The sequence below is a fragment of the Exophiala xenobiotica genome, assembly GCF_000835505.1.
Source record: "Exophiala xenobiotica strain CBS 118157 unplaced genomic scaffold supercont1.1, whole genome shotgun sequence".
In the NCBI taxonomy this organism is placed as follows: domain Eukaryota; kingdom Fungi; phylum Ascomycota; class Eurotiomycetes; order Chaetothyriales; family Herpotrichiellaceae; genus Exophiala; species Exophiala xenobiotica.
The window spans coordinates 5,312,807-5,329,103 of record NW_013562494.1 but is presented as its reverse complement, the minus strand read 5'-3'; the positions used below and the strand labels follow the sequence as shown (position 1 = coordinate 5,329,103).

The following is a 16,297-nucleotide window of genomic DNA, read 5'->3' as shown; positions in this document are numbered from 1 at the left end:
GACACAAGGCAGGAAGCTGAACTTTGACTATACTCACTGTTTCTCCTGCAAAAGATGGAGGGTGTACGATCTAAGACAATTCTTGCATTGATACCTACGAGGACTGATCTTCACCAAAAACTGTTTGCCACCATCGAGATCGTCATTGCTGCAGAAGTTAACAGTCATTGGCACACCGCAGATAAGTCAGCCAAAGACGAGACACGGGGTCTGCATTTCCGCATGCACTGAAGAGCAGAATGCCGTGCTCGCCTAGGAACTGCTAACGTCATAATAAAGTCAGATGCAAAGGAGAGGGACTAGGAAAGATACCGGCTGGGGCGCTTCCTTCTTAGCCTCGACAGCGGGCAATCGCATCGCAAGCTGTGCAACAAGGAAGAGAGACAGTCTGGCAGATCCAGGGACAATCAAGTCCGGGACTGGGCAATACGAGGAAGAGTCAAAGGTCGACAGTTTCCCTGGCTGCAACATTGTCATGATTTGCACCTAAGCGAACTTCTCGAGCAACATGAGTTGTCGATAGAGGGTTCGCGAGAGACAAGCGTGGGAGCTAACGCCGCTCACCCAACCGCAAACCGGTTTTTGGGACCTCGTCCGCAACGGCCTCCACGTCGAACCAGGGCGGCGGTGACGGTGGTTGGAAAAGAGTTCGGGGAAACACACTCCATGTTGGAGGCCAAGGACAGTACAGGTCTGTCGTGGCTTGTCGATTCACCAATTCCAGCATGGGCCACCCATGATTATCTCCACCAACATTCACGGCCATCAAGCCCTTTCATCATCTATCCACATCGACCTTGCCGTCTTCGATAAGCTATCACCCTCCAGGTAAAGTCCCCGGAGTCAGGCTGGGGTTAGCAAGGCCCTCTAGCGCTGATTCTGTCATCGATTGGCACAACTCCATCTGCATCTGGCAAGGCAAAGTTGATCCAAAGCCAGGAACGTCACCAACCTGCATATTCCCGTTGAGCCAACCAAGGCGGGCGGTATGCAACGAAATCCGCCGAAGCCATGTGGCGTGTCAATCCGTCAGAAGAGCTCCAACAGTCTAGGGAAATACTTCCCAGCCGCGCCAGGAAGCTCGAAGCTACTCGATCACGGATGACGGCAAGTCTCCTTCCATCTTTCAAGGTCCGATCTCCTTTTCATTACTTCGACGACGACCTGAAGAAGCCTCCAAAGAGGCGCATTGACAGCGAGGTCCCGTTCTTCATTCGTTTTACCCGCCTCTCGTTGAGTTGACATTCGCTTGTATACTCCGGATCAAGGTGGATTGTAGCATGAGCACGTCGTAGGCAGAACACAACCAAAGCAGCACAAAGTCCCGACATGCATCCTTCACTCACATTGCTGGCGAGCTTTTCGCTTGCCCTCTCAACAACATATGCTCAGACGTCCAGCGGAGTCACCATCGTATCACCTCCGCCAGGATCTCCGCCGCCAGTTTTGATCAATACGACGACAGCAAATGAAACAGTCGTCGAGATCTGTCCACCTCCACCGACGGTCTTTTTCAATGTCACAGACTATGTACCTATCACTGAGTACGCCACTACCACAGTAACTGCAGTAACCACCGCAACTTATATCGACACTACGACTAAACCAATAACGATTTTCCAGACGATTATCTCGACAACAGTCTTGACAGCGGTCAGTTGAGAATCCGAATGATTGTAAACCAGGTGCTGACGAGACCTAGACCGTGACTACCACAGAGACCGAGACCGAGACTGATACGTCGACGACAACGACGACAACAGTCTCGATTAGTCCGACCACTGCGACCGCGACAACTACTGACACCGACACCACCAGCACAACTGCCACCGCCACTGAGATTATCTCCGAATTTTTGACCACAGAGAGAGTTACAAGCATTACCCTATGCCCGACTCGAACCGCCAACCCAACCTATACGGCTAACGAACCGTATCCCACTGACTGGACGTAAGTAGTATACTTTTCTTTGCCGAGCATTGGTCCTTTTGTATCATCTTCATTTGGCATTCGGGCTTAAACCAGCTTGTCATATTTGCGATAATGCTTCATGTCACCCATGTGCTTGATTTGGCCCAGCTACTCCGAAATGTTCATGTCCTAACAGAGCTTCACAGATGGGGCTGCCCACCAGGCTGGCTGTGTAAGCCACTACAACAGAACTGTAATTTCGAAGCTGGAATCCCCGAGCAAAACTTCTACTGTTCACCCAACGAATGCATTCCTGCAGATGTTTTGCCCGCCTATCTCCCAACATGGGATGCCGATATTTACGGCAACGCTACGCCGGCCACCAACCCGGGCTTGACCATCCAAGCCATTGACCACTTCTTCAACATGGATCCGACCAAGTTTGGTTTGACCTACGAAATCTTTGTGGTCAACGAAGTCTTCACAAGGACATCGACCATCTTGGAACAGCCCACCCCTGTTGTGGCCGCTCGACAAGCCCAAACCAGTGTCCCAGGCGCCTGCTATCCATGGTGTAACAACTGTATGCTCGAAGCACAGTCGAGCGGGAAATCTCCCAAGCTCTGCCTGCCAGGCTCGGCATTCGAGACTTCGCTGAATCAGTGCGAACAATGCATCAACGTTCATCGCGGCGACGACACCGGCTTCGTGCAAATCGCGCCCCAATTCCAACAGTTCTTGGATTACTGCGATCAATTCGCGACTGTGGTAGTGACTACGTCGGAGACAGTCACGACAAGTACCGGCCCCGGTACGACGGCCACTAGTATAGCGTCATCGGCAATATCGACGACGGTGACACCGAAAGCTTCAGCATCAACATCCACTTCAGTAGGCCCGGAGACGTCGTCCACGACTGTTGTCGCCACGACTGCTACCCCAACGACCACGACAGAGCCACCTTTTTCTTTCTCCTCTGCCTCTTCAATCCCACCATCACCGACCTCGACTCTTCCTGCCACAAGTTATTCACTCACTACCATCGCCCCAACCGAGTGGCCACAGATCACCATCATCATGCCTGTCGGAGTCAACAGTACCACGACCGTATATGGTTCTACACTACCTAGCGGTGCCGCCACTCTTGTTCTGCCTGAAGCGATAAGCAGTGCAGGTTCCCTTGTTTCGACGATGACGGGAACAGCGAGCAGTGTCGTCGTTTCCACTCCGGCTGGGGCGTCAGGCAGTGGCTCAGGAACCGCATCCGCGATGACGTCCACTTTTACCGGGGCGGCAGTGGCCGTGAAATTTGCCTCGGGACAATGGGCGTGGCGAACGTTGCTGCTGGAAGTGTTGATTCCCTTTGTGCTCGCGCTGGTGCTTTAGGCGGAGAAAATGTCTTGTTGATAACGGACGAGCACATGCTATAGAAGTCCGAGTGGAGCTCTGGTACTCGGCCCAGCTTCCCGCAATGCTGGCTAATATTGGGAAGGAAACGTGTTTTATGAAAGTAATGAGTTGAGTATAGGAAGATAAGAGCCAAATACCCAACGCGTCGAATTGTCATTCTGACATACTTCCAAACAAGGCTGGTCTTTGCAGGCCCGCTCGAGGACACCTTTTGCACCATACCACGGTTAACCGTTCGCTTATCAAAGCCATGCCATACCCTGCGTTGTCGCCGACGGCGATCTTACCACTCCCAAAACAGCTCTTGCATTCTCCCCCCCTTGAGAAACTCATCATTGTCTCTCGCATGGTCGTTGCCTGCCTTCTTCCGTTTCCTCAGAAGAGTCCCGGCACAAAACGTTTCGTGCTCCTGTGCCACTCGACCCAGGTGTCCTCGAACTTTTCTTTAAGCATCTTTTCCTCGTCACTGACCCTCCCTCTCACGGCGCGCATCACAACAACGCCCATGAACACATACATGGCCCACCCCCACCCGTCCAGCCACGCCCTGACGGCCGGCGGAATCCAACAGCCCAGGACCCCATCCCAGCGCAGGAAAATGCACATACATCCACCCCTCACGAGCGCCGTGCCCGTGTAACTCGGATGCTGCATCCACCTGTACAGGCCCGTCGTGTTCAGCTCGGACGGCTTCTGGAGCGTGAAGGTGAAATTGCGCCCGAGCGCTCTGTACGCGGCCAGGCGGAGCGGGACCCCGATGAAGCATACCAGCCCGAGGCCGACGAGCATGTACGGGGACCAAGTGAGCAGGAGGGAGTGGTTGAGATTGCTTGGGAACGGACACACCAGAGGCAGACTCGGCGAGTCGGGACCGTGACCGTGACCGTGACCGGGCTGCGTCAGGACGAGAACGGCGTGGTACACGGACAGCACGGTGTAGAACAGTTTGCGCCGGGCAATGGTCTGCGGAGTCAGGATGTGCCGGTAGCGGTCGTCCACGTCGGTGTTTTCCGGGTTGGGGTTGGGAGGCGTGATGGCGAGGGCGGTGAGGTATCCGGTCATCAGGCAGGCGAGGGCTAAAGTGATACTAGAAAAGGTCAGGTTGAGGTTAACGTCGAGAATCTTTGCGAGGTCCATGTTGATGCTGTTCTGGGTTACTTTTTTCTTGGTGGAACCTCGATGGGGTGGGCCGTAGGTAGCAAGGCAATATGAGGCTCACAGATTTGCAGGAGCGGTGGTTGAGCAGTCGGTGAAGACAAAGGAAGAGCAAGAGCTGAATATATAGAGGGTGGGAGACTGATCTGGTTGTTTCTTTTACACTACTGTTGATATAGTATCCCCTTCGACACCAGACCTGCGTCGTTTGTTAGTTGCAGCCACTCAGGCAGCAGCTTCTTCCGATGTAGGCTGAGGCGCCGGTCTTCGCTTAAATCGGTGTCATCAGTGTCTTGATCCGAATACGTGCACTACCTTCGACTTTTTTCCTTTTCTCAGGTCTTCGAGCCATACCTCAGCCTGACTATGGTACCTCAGCGAAGTAAACCCCCAGAGTAAGTATAAGCTATGTGATGGCCAATGTCTAGCTGCCAGACTTTGGCCTTGTCGATTCACATGTGCATTTCACTCCCCCAGACCAATTGGCTGACGCAGACACGCCAATGGACGAACCACAACTGCAGCCTCCTCGGACAACAGCAACACAGCCAGGACATGATCTGCTATGAAAAGTACTACGGTACCGAATACTCGTCCTCAGTTCGTCGGGTCCCTCCTGCATTGGCGTGTCATATGTCCGATGCATCAACCAATTCTGGCGATACGGACAAAACAACATAGGCGATGATCTGCATATGGATCCCTGCAATATCTCAGGTACACGTAATCCAACAAAAATTCTTGAATCGGACCACGATGTGCATGATGTGGCTTGCATTTCCATCGTGTCCTGCTTTGAACAGCAGGCTGAGCACGGCTGAGACATCTGCGTCTTCCCTCTTCTTTATAGCTTCGAGCCTTACGCGCAGCACCCGCAGGTGAAAGCTAGCATCAGCAGCTACAGTAGCCACAATGGCCTCTCTTATCGACAGTGCCCTCGCAGTCACTTCTGTTGTGGGAAGCATTCTTTCCTCCGTTGAGAGCGCCGTGTCCGTGACTGTTGGGGATACGGATACGGATACGGATGCCACCACGGCGACGGCAACACCTACGCCTACGCCTGCCAGCGCCAGTCTTGCTGATTCGACATTTCGTACGTCTGCTGAAACAGGCGCGGCCTCAATCACGGGCGCAAGTTCGACCCAGACTGAAAGTGGTGCGCCGCCATCATCCACTCCAAGCGAACCTGCCGCATATTACATTCAGAAATATGGCCTCTCCGCTGGCGCAAAAGCTGGCATCGCCATTGGAGCTGTTATCCTCTTCATCATGATATTCGTTGCTGTGCTGCTTGTCCGAAGGCGTCGACAGCAAAAGAGATCGTACCGCTTAGGCTCGGGCGTGCCGGGTCCTCCATTTCGGCACTTAGGAGACGAAGCTCCACCTCCTGTCCTGGAGAGAGTACATGTGCCTCCTGTCACCGAGATCTACTCTCCTGACACTGAGAGACTATATCCGCCGCCATACTCTGAAAGATCGCAACAAGAGCTATCTGCTACTAGGCAGGCAGAACATCAAGACCTGTCCTATCCACGCCAAAATTCTGAACTGCACGGCACCAGTTTGTCCAGAAATGAAAGAGGATATTCATCTGAACAAGAAGTCGGCGTGACCCGGAATTGCCAGCACAGTGCGGAGTTGCAGGTAGGTAAGCTTGCCTTTGGACGCAGACAATATCAGGCTCTGAACTCATGCGTCTATTTCACAGTGATCAATGCCGAAACACCAAGCACAGATCAGAACGGCAGAGCTGGATTCGGAGGATCGACGACAGGACGAGGCTAATAACTCAACCCTGGCAGGGACTTCCTGGTACCTTTCCTTCACATCCTTCTTGTTTCACCTCTGCAACATTTTTACTTGTCATGATGTCGATGTCCTTGCCAGCCACAATAAATGTTGAGCATACAGATTCGTTTCCCAGTTCTGAAAGCAATACAGTATACTATCTCTCCATAACTGTACCACTGCTTCCGCCTCCGGCAACTTTTTGCAAATTGAAGAGTAAAATGGAAAACTCATAATGAAGCATCAAACATTAGCAGCATCCAGAATTACCATCCTTCCATTGTTCAGAGCCTGGTTACCTGCCGCATGTGACATCGTGAATTCCTCCGGTTGATCACCAGCTCGAAGCCCTCCAGAACCTGTCCAGCCGATCAACAGTATGACTCGTGACCATTTCAGTTTCTCCTCGATGGTGTTCAATGTGGCTAGACAATCATGACTTGATTGTAGGATGGCCAGACTTTCGATCTCGATCGTTGTCATGCCGAGTAACGACGTGCATGCTTTATCAGTCCAGAACACCGAATCATTACCTGAAGGCGACCATGTCGGGTCCGTTGCGAGTCCCCCTTGATTATGGGGGCTCTTTGCCATGGAGGATGGGAAGCGCAAGTAACCAGCAGTCTCGTCACTAAACCCACACAGAAACTGCGGATTGAGGCGCATATCCATTCTGGCATCCTCATCACACTCGCACCAATACTCGACTTCATTGGAATACCTCGCCGCGAAGCATGATGGACAGGTCATGCAGAAGAGAGCTTCATGCATCCTGAAGAGGAGTGCTAGAGAAAGCGAGGTGATGATGACTGGGACGGCGGCCTGGCAAGGATTTCCTGGATCTTTTGACATCGATGTCCAGAAATCCAGTAGGCTCATCAGCTGTGGCGGACCTCCGAAGATCTCGTCCAGCTCAGAACCCTCCAAGTGCCCATTCTCTTCCGGAGTCATATTGCACGGCGGAGAAAGTTGTCCCAAGTATCTCCTCAACTTATTTGCAGCTACAGTATTCGGATCAATGAGGACTCTCGAGGGATGCGACAGTACAAGGAGCTGATTGCCGACAAGGCGAGGATCTGTGACAAAGAGGACCGTACGGTGAGGCCTGAATTGAGAGACACTTTCGTGGAGGGGGTTCTCGAAGATGAGTTTGATCGGCGAGAGGGGTCGGGACTCATCCACGACGAAGACAGGAATGGCAGGAAATTGGTGCGAGGTTCTGGCCGGGGATTTGCTTCCTGAACATCACATCAAGGTCAGCTCACATCTGAACCCATGCCGACAGCTCGCAGTCTTTCTGGCAGTGTGAGGCTTCCGCTCGAAGCCAGGCGTCCTGCATGAGTGACCAAGTTACCTATGACACAATGCCCGATGCCCGTCACGTACACCAGGATCTGAACATTCTCAGTGCTTGCGTTACCGCCGATGAAGCACTTAAGCGATGTTATAGCACCCCAACCCAAGCCACGTGCCACCCTTGATCTCAAGTCGCTGTCCGCTGGTGACAGCAGTTGTGAATCATTCCGAAAGATCCTGAGGCCGCAGCCAACGTTTCTCTCGGGGAACAAGCTCGTGGAGACTGATGCTGTCAGGGCTCTCGAATTCGTCCGTGGTGATATGTTTGAGGCTGAAGAGCAGTAGGTGATCCAGATCGTGACGATATGGTTCAGAATCAAGTTAAATTTGGTGTCAAGGAACCACAAATTGACCTGGAGGGTGCTTGATCAGCTGTCCATTTAGTATCGAATGAAACAGATGCAGGGCTGATGGTATACCAGAATTTCACCGGTTTCATCCTTGAGTATAATCTTGACGCACCCGCGAGCTCCATTTGGTGTGGTCGATTCAGGACTATGATTCTGTAAGTTGGCCACAATGCCGGTAACACATGCTTGTACTGGCCCAGACTTGAGTTGGGATATATTCAGCTTAGGATACTGACTCAGTGACTTCCTTGTCGAGACGCCGTCATTTTCTCCGCCTTGGTATGCCTGTGGTGGTCCGGATGGAGAGGTGTGCATGATTTGCTTAGGCTTCTCTTTGAAAGTCCAGGCGGGCTGTCGAGGAAGATGTATCTCGGGGCAAAGTGGGTTGATGGAAAGAACCATGGTCATTGACAGTGAGAAAAGACTCCGAGAAACCGATCACCAGGAAGGATGCTGTGCCAAGGCCCATCTCAGCACAGTCCGAAGAGGACGAGGAAGATGTCTGGTAGAATGGCAACTTGGTGGCCCTCGGGATTGATTAGCAGCAACTTGATAGGAGTGGAACGATACAGGAGCCTTCCATGAGGTAGAAGTGATCGGTATATCTCCTACAATTCGTACCCGTTCCTGTTGAGGAATTGCTCCTTCAACGCCTGACCTATCCTTCGCACGCCTTCCATGACTTGTTCCTCTTCCTCCCACGCCCAGCATAACCTCGCGCCCCTCCTCAACTGATCACTAGACGGTTTGCTTCCTCTGACCGACATCATTCCGGCGGACAGAAGCCGTACGTTGTATTGCTTTAATGCCACAGCTGCAACCTCATCCGCAACGATGCCTTCAGGAAACAAGATGTAGAGGAAGAATCCGCCAACGATCTCTTCGTCACCTTCGGAGCTCTTCACATGATATGAACGACCGACGTCGATCCGCACCCCCAATGGACCCAAGTATTCCTCTGTTACTTTCCGAAGTGTGGCACAGCGACTGCGGTAAGTCGGGATAAGGACATGCTGAATATGACGTTCAAGGGCCCCAGTCCGCAACATATGTTCGATCAATACAGAAGAGAATTGCCCTGGAGCGCCGCCTGATAATGTGGCTCCGCTAGAAATGAATCAGCAAGGTCAGTTTCACTCCACGAAGCCACAAATTTTATACTGACACTTGATTGAGTCGGAAAATGAACGCAGGAGTCGCTTCGGCCCATCCACACCTCATGCCAGGTCCGACAACCTTCGAGAAGGATCCGTTACTGATCGCATTTCCCCATTCCCTGTCGCCCCCCGATAATGAGTTGTCGACGTCTACGAGCCGGGGCGGAGGCGGAGGAGTCAGGCAAGAATGATGGGAGGTGCCACTCGTGACGGTGAACTCCCTCCATTCAGCTTCACTTGTCCACGACAGAAAGTCATAGCAATCGTCCGTGATAATGAGGGCATTGACTTCCCTTGCAAGCCGTATCAGAGCTTCCCTCCGCGCCAACGTATAAGTCTTTGCGCTAGGGTTGCTGAAGGTGGGAACAAGGTAAATCACATGGCGGTAGAGCCGGGGATACTGGGGTGAACGCTTGTACGGCGTTCCCAGCGCTGCTTCTTCACTTTCCACAACTTCGATTCGTTTTCGCAAGAAGTCCACATCCAAACCCTCCTCATCCTCTGGTACACCAACAAGACGATCTTGAAATCCCGCATCTTCGAATACCGTGCAGGCAAGGAAATAGGTCGGTTCAACCATCCACACACGGCGAGTATAAGCGGGGTCGGTGAATGCGGCCATGATACAAGCCAGCGTGTTTGACGCCCCGGCGGTGATGCAGATGCGGTCAGGCGATATGGGATCGACAATCCCATCCTCTGATCCCGCTGGCGGTGATCGTAAACGATACAAACGAGATAGCCATTCGGCACAACCTCTTCGCAGTGCAGGGTCGCCAATGTTTGGTCCGTACAGCATGGCATCTGTCGCTCGTGCCGAGCTAGAGAGTGTTGCTTCAGCAGCAGCTAGGAGTGCCTGGCTAGGAAGAAGTCGCGGCGATGGCCATCCCTTCTGGAGATTGATATGTGGCTGTGGTATCGCTGGGTTCTGAGTTTCTACCTCCATGCTTGTGGCGACTGCGCTGTCTTCCTATGTTCAGCAATGGACCGACCGAGATACGACGGTCTTGCAGGTGACATATTGAAGATTTTTCGGAATTGAAATTCTAGTCCACCAGAGTCCCGGCTGACCCTCACCGGAAGACTGTCGGCCTGAAGGGCGAAAAGCCACGAGGCAGCACAGGACCAGGCTCCATCCTTGAAGACATCGATGCCGCGAGACAAGCTTGACGGTACCGCAATGTTGGGCGATGTCGATTGTGGCAGGCCCTGCTGGGTTAGGAGCAGAGTGACTTTGGACAGACGGCGATTGAAAACTCCGTCGGACTTCTTCTAGTCCTATCGTCCGAAGGCAGAGATCCACCTTCTCCTCACGATCTGCAGCACTTCGTTTAGCATTCTTCAACGAGCACATTCAGATGTCTGCAGAGGCCGCTTGCGAATACAGGAAGCGGCATGCTCGGAGGACAATGTGCGACTGGAACACTGCCGTCAGCACCCCTGGTGACCACGGAATCGCGATGGCTCTCCGTCGTGCGATGGGAATGGACTCCAGTCTTGACGAGCGGCAGCAGCTCTCCAGAAGGTCTCGGCTGATTTCAAACTCCCTCTCTGGCTCTTGGACATCTTGTCGTTGTGAAGTATCGCGTTTTTGAATTCTGCAAGCTTCATCATGCCCCAAACCAAATTGTCTCTTGATGCTGAACAAGCGGCCTTCGACGAGGATGTGGCGGCAATCAAGGCGTGGTGGACGTCAAGCTCCAAGCAGCGCCAAATGAAGCGGTAGGACCTCTCTCTGGCACGTCTGGTTATCCACCTAATGACTGAAAGGCCGTATCCAGCGGAGCGCATTGCCGCGCTTCGTAGCTCCATCAAGCAGAAGTACCCCTCCAGCGACATGGCGCTGAAGTTGTGGGATCAGATGAACGAGCATCAGAAGAATGGGACCTGCGAGCTAACATTCGGCTGCACCGACCCGTTGCAGGCGGGTGTCATGGCCAAGCACCAGCAGGTATGAGCAACAACATCTGGCGCTTCTCATCATACGCCCGCCCGCACTTGCCTGACTGACAACACTTAAGACAATATACGTTTCGGGCGCATTGTGCGGATACTCCCAAGTTAGCCAGCCGGGCATGGACCATGCAGACTACCCGTGGGACACGGTCCCTGCTGCGGTGAACAAGATCTTCCGCTCCCAGCAATGGCAGGACCAACGGCAGCGACAATTCCGCTTCCTGTGTCCCAAGGCCGAACGGGAAGGTTTGGAGAACTTTGACTTCCTGACGCCCATTGTGGCCGACGGTGATATGGGGTTTGGCGGTCTTACGCACACCATGAAGATGACAAGAGCTTTTGTCGAGGCTGGTGTTGCCATGTTCCACCTCGACGATCTAGCCATCGGTATGCTTGCCTCTCTTCCCCACATCCCCATAGTCACGTGTTAGCGGTACACCAGTCACTGACTCGGCTTTTGTTGAAGGCGCCAAAAAGTTCACCACCGGCGAAGGCCGAACCGTCATCCCTACAAGCGAGTATCTGTCGCGTCTGACGGCTGCAAGGACGCAAATCGACATCATGGGCGCTGAAACTGTAAGACCTAACTTAGTCTGAATGTGCACGCATGTACTGGAACCACACCTAACCTCATACATTCCAGATCCTGATGTGCCGCTGTGACACCGACAACGCAGGCTATATCACCTCAGTAATCGACGCCCGCGACCACGCATACGTCTTGGGCGCGACCAAGCCGGTCGAACCGCTTACCTCTGTCCTATCTCACGCTCTTGCCAGCGGCGCCGACTACCTCCAAGGGCAAAAGGACTGGATCGCCTCGGCAGAACTCAAGACTTTCGATGACGCCGTCGCTACGCATGCCGCATCATCCCCAGACAGTGTTGCCGCGTACAAAGCCGCCGTGCAGAATCCTTGTTCAGCAGGATCAGCATCGGCACTCTCCCTCAAGGACCGCCGGGCCCTGGCCGCTCAGCATCTCCCCAAAGACGTTTACTCGACACTCTTCTTCGACTGGGACCTCGCCCGCACACCCGAGGGGTCGTATCGCTTCGCGCCGACCGTCGACGCCGTCATCGGCCGCGCCCTGCTCGCCGCAAATCTGGGAGAAGTCACCTGGGCGCGCATGGACTACCCCATTCCCTCCGACATCGACGCGTTCCACAATGCCGTTCGTGCCGTGCACCCGGATCGCAAGTTCGGCTTCGGGTACACCGGCGGCTTCGACTGGTTGAAAGCAGGCTGGACGGCGGAAGAAGTCAAGGAGTTCCCCTGGACCAGTTCCAGGAGATACGGCATCGTGTGGCACGTGCAGCCCATCTGGGCGCTTCAGGGCCAGCGGCGTGCCGTCGAGGACTTCTCAAAGCTTTGGCAAAAGGGCGGTCTTGCGGCATATCTGAACGTCGTCCAGGCCAGGGAGTTGGGCACTAGTTACCCTGGCTTGACGGCCAGGACGGACGCAAGAGGGGACTGCGAGGATGGAGAACAGGACAAAGACAAGGACTCTGGGTATGCCAGGTTCAAGTTCTCCGGCGCGTATTTGGCGGATGCGCTGTTGGAGACGGCGACCATGGGCATTGACGGCGTCCAGAAAGGTTTGTTGATGGGCGAGGGCGTCGTCAAGGGTCCCAAGGTCAATAGATTTGGGTAGACTAGACATCGAATGCGCATGCGAGAATTCACCCCCACGAGCTACCATTGGCGGCCTCCTAACGATATCATGAAACGCGCATTGCTCTTACTCGACTCCTCGCGTCAAGAAAAGAGAGAACCTTTGTCTTCACTGTCCGCACTTGCTTCGTATCTAGATAAATGTGTGTACAACATCACAATAACTCAACAGCAGGGCGAAAGAGAAACTACCGTGTTGACTCAATATCCGCCAATCGGCAGAGATTTGTAGCAGCTCTACGCATGCGAAGACAACCAACCCGCCGGTAGCACAAGAACTGGCGAGTCTGGCTTCAAGGAATCCGTATTGTTTTTCCAGTACACCGAAGTGAAACAGAAATGAGAGCTATCTACAAACAAGAACCACCATCAACTGAAGAGCCGCAATTTACGGGGCGCTCCATTTTCAATCACTAGGTATATCAGAGCCTTCACTCTTTCTCGATTACCAAATGTATCGGAAGTGCTATGCATTGTTTAGACAGGAGATTCATGTGAAGGATATGCATGTACATACCAAGTTCTGCTTATCGGTCAGATCCTTGAAATCGGTGTCTTGGTGCACAACCTCGTTGGCGGCAGCATCTCGCGCGTTGCGACGTTTGTTCTCCCACCAGCATAGGAACATGTAAATGCTGATGGTGATCAGAGAGAGAATGTACGATCCCAAAATAGCCCCGAAACCAAGAGGATACAGCGGCGCTTGGTTCGTCTTGAAGAATTGTGGAGAGACGATGTTCGACACGCAGTAGGAGATGAACATCATGGCGTTGACGGTGACCTTTTTGGTGTGGCCCTGCAGAAAGACATCTTAGTATATCCCCGGAGGGAATGAAATACTCAAAGGATCCGACTGAAAGCCAGACTTACCGCAGTGTTCGCTCCAACAACACTCAGGCCCACGATGTATGGACCTAGGTAGAAAAAGGACAAGTACATGGCGGCAAGACGGCTGTGATATGCCGTCAGAGGGAGCGTGTACAGGAAGACGGCAGCGATGAGTCCGACGATGATGCCAAACATCATGAACGCCCCGCGAAGGTGGTACTGGGGAAGGTATTTGGCGGCAAGGAAGACTCCGCCGTTGCAGATGTAGCTGGATGCAGTCTGGACGATGCCGTTCGGGATGGTGAGGAGGGCAGAACGTTGTGAGGTGTAGCCTAAACCCTTCACGATCAAGGGCGAAAAGTTCGTGAGACCGCCGTTGGGAATGCTGATCCAGATGTTGAACAGAAACATGAGCCAGACACGGATGTCGAGGAGGGCTTCAATGAATTGCTCCCTTTTGAACGTCTTATTCTCGATGCCTTGGAATGACAGTCAGTGCTAACGACCAGTCAAGACTGGGAGTCGGCTTACCGGTCTGATTAACTCGCACCCGGTCGATAGCGATGGCCTTCTCTCTTTCATTTATGAACTTGGCTTTGACCGGGTTGTCAGGAAGGAAGATGCCAACCACAATTCCATAGGCGAATGTCATGGCTCCACAGATCCAGAAGAAGCTCTGCCAGACATGGAAGTTATCTGTTTTGATGAATCCGATCCTGCATGGTGAAAGACTGTCAATATGTATGGCCGCGAACTTCGTTGTCCAGCGTTGACTCACGCATAGCCGATAGGGCCAGTAAAGCATGTTGAGAGCCCAGTGTACATCAGCCCGTAGCGCAACGATTGCTCCCTAAGCAAGAGTTTAGTCAACCATTTCGTGTTGTCCCTTTGATAGCACTTACGATCGTGTGTACCCTACAAACCGTCAGCAAGCTGTTCGTTGTTCTCGAGAGGAAAGAGGCATAAGACTCGTGCTGGAGTGAGGAATTACTCAGACTTACACATTGAGAGGACCAGCATATTGCCTGGGACGATTGGTGCCTCAAGCAAACCGAGCAGAAAGCGGCATGCCATGAGTTGCGAGAAGGAGTTGACGAAACCCGATCCGATCAGCAGCACGCCCCATAGCATCATGGCAACGGACATGGTCTTCGCAATGGGAAGCTTTTGTAGCAGCCCGCCAGCTGGGAAACACCAGACCATGTAGCCGAACTGTAACAAAAGATTAGCAAGTCTGCCCCATTGGGATCGGAAGGATGGCTCACGTAAAAGACACTGCCAATCCATGAGTACTGATCCCCGACGAGATGGAGATCCGTCTTCAGACCGTAGAGAGCGGCAGTTGCGTGGCTGACTTTGTCCATGGCAGGCAGCAGAACATTGAACCAGAGGATCGGTATCAATCGTATGTCCAGCTTCCATCGAAGTCGCCATACCTCCCGCGAGGTGTAGCCCTCACCGCCCTGAAACATCTCGGCGAGTTCAGCGGCGACATCTTCTTTGGCGAGATCGTGCTGGTGATGTTTGGTACTCAAATCGTAGACTTCGCCAACATCGTTGTGGGATTCGGGCTGGGATCGCTGTCCCGTAGATGATATGGGCTCGATCTTCTCCATGGTGGTACCAGGAATATTTTGGTGATGTAGATGCAGGTGGCATGGTTCTCCCGAGCATTTTATCCATTCTGGTCTTGGTCGAAGGCGAGTTAGGACCTTGCCATCCTCGAGGTCTATCCTCAAGAGCTCATCGGGCGACCAAAGTCCGATAACAAGGGAGAGGAGCGGGGCGCAACTAGAACACCAATCTGCTCAGGGCTGGATCATGGTATGATAAGACAAGCGGGATAGAGGTGATGACCTTGCAATGAAGCCTTATCAGCACCGTTCATACGGAGTAGTGATATCCGTATCTGTTGTCAGGCCGTTGTCGAGGCCGAAATGTAGACTGTCAATGGTTGTTGTATTGCTGTCGTCGTCCAACTCCGGGCGCTGCTCAATATGCGCTACGATAGCCCTGGTGAGCCCATGATGGCCTAGTGAGCCCCATCAATGATCGCGATGAGTCCCGTTGTGCCCATGTGCGTGCCGTGTGGTGCGTGTTGTTATCGTATCCAGGCTGTTCCGGGCCTCAACACCTCTTCCCCCGCTTATGGGCACCAATGGGCGATGTTCCCATTATCAACGGTCTCCGCCTACACGGCATCAATATCATGTCACCAACGTGGCACGCGATGGGTATCGCACTCTCGACTCCCCGATTCCTTCGACTTGGTTCAGATGCACCTAGCATAGTCCGAAAGCTGCTGATGGTAATGGGCCCTGGCTACCATGTTTGGCGACCTCCTCAACCGATCCAATACAATACCCATCGTTCAAAACGCACAAGCTGTCGGGATCTCCAGGACCGTCGAGCACACCTATGCGCAAGATAATCACTCTCTGCACCCAGCTAAGCGGCAGAGGGTATTGGCCTGCAAGAGATGCCGTCACCGTAAACAAAAGGTAGATTGCGCACTTTGTGTCCTATCGCGTCAGGACTGACATGTAAGTGCGATGGTGATGGTGAGAATCCATGCTCCAATTGCAGGAATGCCAACGAAGGTATGCCTCTCTCTGCCCGGCTACCGCAAGTTACGATGCCAATCCTGATACAGAATGCTCACCGACTGAACCAACGCTTTCGCGAACGCGATATAAGGCAGAGTAAGTCTTGATG

General features: G+C 53.1%; 7 protein-coding genes across 7 annotated transcripts; 3 read left to right on the top strand and 4 right to left on the bottom strand.

Annotated features, from left to right (window-relative positions):
* The first annotated feature begins 1,021 nt into the window (after window positions 1-1,021).
* PV05_02096 (uncharacterized protein) lies at window positions 1,022-3,439 on the top strand. The gene is made up of 3 exons (XM_013467173.1): window positions 1,022-1,653; window positions 1,703-1,950; window positions 2,118-3,439. The coding sequence occupies exons 1-3, from the start codon at window positions 1,330-1,332 to the stop codon at window positions 3,295-3,297; spliced, it is 1,752 nt and encodes a 583-aa protein (XP_013322627.1). The 5' UTR covers window positions 1,022-1,329; the 3' UTR covers window positions 3,298-3,439.
* A 257-nt stretch (window positions 3,440-3,696) lies between these two features.
* Window positions 3,697-4,458, bottom strand: PV05_02095 (uncharacterized protein; the record flags this gene model as incomplete). Its single annotated transcript, XM_013467172.1, has 1 exon — window positions 3,697-4,458. One exon carries the CDS (start codon window positions 4,456-4,458, stop codon window positions 3,697-3,699), a length of 762 nt encoding a protein of 253 aa, XP_013322626.1.
* Window positions 4,459-5,388: 930 nt separating this feature from the next.
* PV05_02094 (uncharacterized protein) lies at window positions 5,389-6,261 on the top strand (the record flags this gene model as incomplete). Its single annotated transcript, XM_013467171.1, has 1 exon — window positions 5,389-6,261. One exon carries the CDS (start codon window positions 5,389-5,391, stop codon window positions 6,259-6,261), a length of 873 nt encoding a protein of 290 aa, XP_013322625.1.
* Window positions 6,262-6,507: 246 nt separating this feature from the next.
* On the bottom strand, window positions 6,508-8,372 carry PV05_02093 (uncharacterized protein; the record flags this gene model as incomplete). The annotated part of the gene is made up of 3 exons (XM_013467170.1): window positions 6,508-7,502; window positions 7,619-7,973; window positions 8,040-8,372. The coding sequence occupies 3 exons, from the start codon at window positions 8,370-8,372 to the stop codon at window positions 6,508-6,510; spliced, it is 1,683 nt and encodes a 560-aa protein (XP_013322624.1).
* Window positions 8,373-8,578: 206 nt separating this feature from the next.
* Window positions 8,579-10,073, bottom strand: PV05_02092 (uncharacterized protein; the record flags this gene model as incomplete). Its single annotated transcript, XM_013467169.1, has 2 exons — window positions 8,579-9,077; window positions 9,136-10,073. The coding sequence occupies 2 exons, from the start codon at window positions 10,071-10,073 to the stop codon at window positions 8,579-8,581; spliced, it is 1,437 nt and encodes a 478-aa protein (XP_013322623.1).
* A 666-nt stretch (window positions 10,074-10,739) lies between these two features.
* Window positions 10,740-12,772, top strand: PV05_02091 (isocitrate lyase; the record flags this gene model as incomplete). Its single annotated transcript, XM_013467168.1, has 5 exons — window positions 10,740-10,849; window positions 10,898-11,078; window positions 11,149-11,470; window positions 11,550-11,659; window positions 11,727-12,772. 5 exons carry the CDS (start codon window positions 10,740-10,742, stop codon window positions 12,732-12,734), a joined length of 1,731 nt encoding a protein of 576 aa, XP_013322622.1. The 3' UTR covers window positions 12,735-12,772.
* Window positions 12,773-13,121: 349 nt separating this feature from the next.
* PV05_02090 (uncharacterized protein) lies at window positions 13,122-15,198 on the bottom strand (the record flags this gene model as incomplete). The annotated part of the gene is made up of 8 exons (XM_013467167.1): window positions 13,122-13,220; window positions 13,272-13,550; window positions 13,625-14,061; window positions 14,114-14,298; window positions 14,361-14,432; window positions 14,485-14,497; window positions 14,584-14,794; window positions 14,848-15,198. 8 exons carry the CDS (start codon window positions 15,196-15,198, stop codon window positions 13,200-13,202), a joined length of 1,569 nt encoding a protein of 522 aa, XP_013322621.1. The 3' UTR covers window positions 13,122-13,199.
* Window positions 15,199-16,297: the final 1,099 nt, after the last annotated feature.

Excerpts from the sequence above, each read along its gene's own strand:
- PV05_02096 (XM_013467173.1), top strand. The coding sequence starts at position 1,330 with ATGCATCCTTCACTCACATTGCTGGCGAGCTTTTCGCTTGCCCTCTCA. Across the intron at positions 1,654-1,702 it reads CGACAACAGTCTTGACAGCG|ACCGTGACTACCACAGAGAC; the intron begins GTCAGTTGAGAA and ends GACGAGACCTAG. Across the intron at positions 1,951-2,117 it reads CCGTATCCCACTGACTGGAC|ATGGGGCTGCCCACCAGGCT; the intron begins GTAAGTAGTATA and ends AGAGCTTCACAG.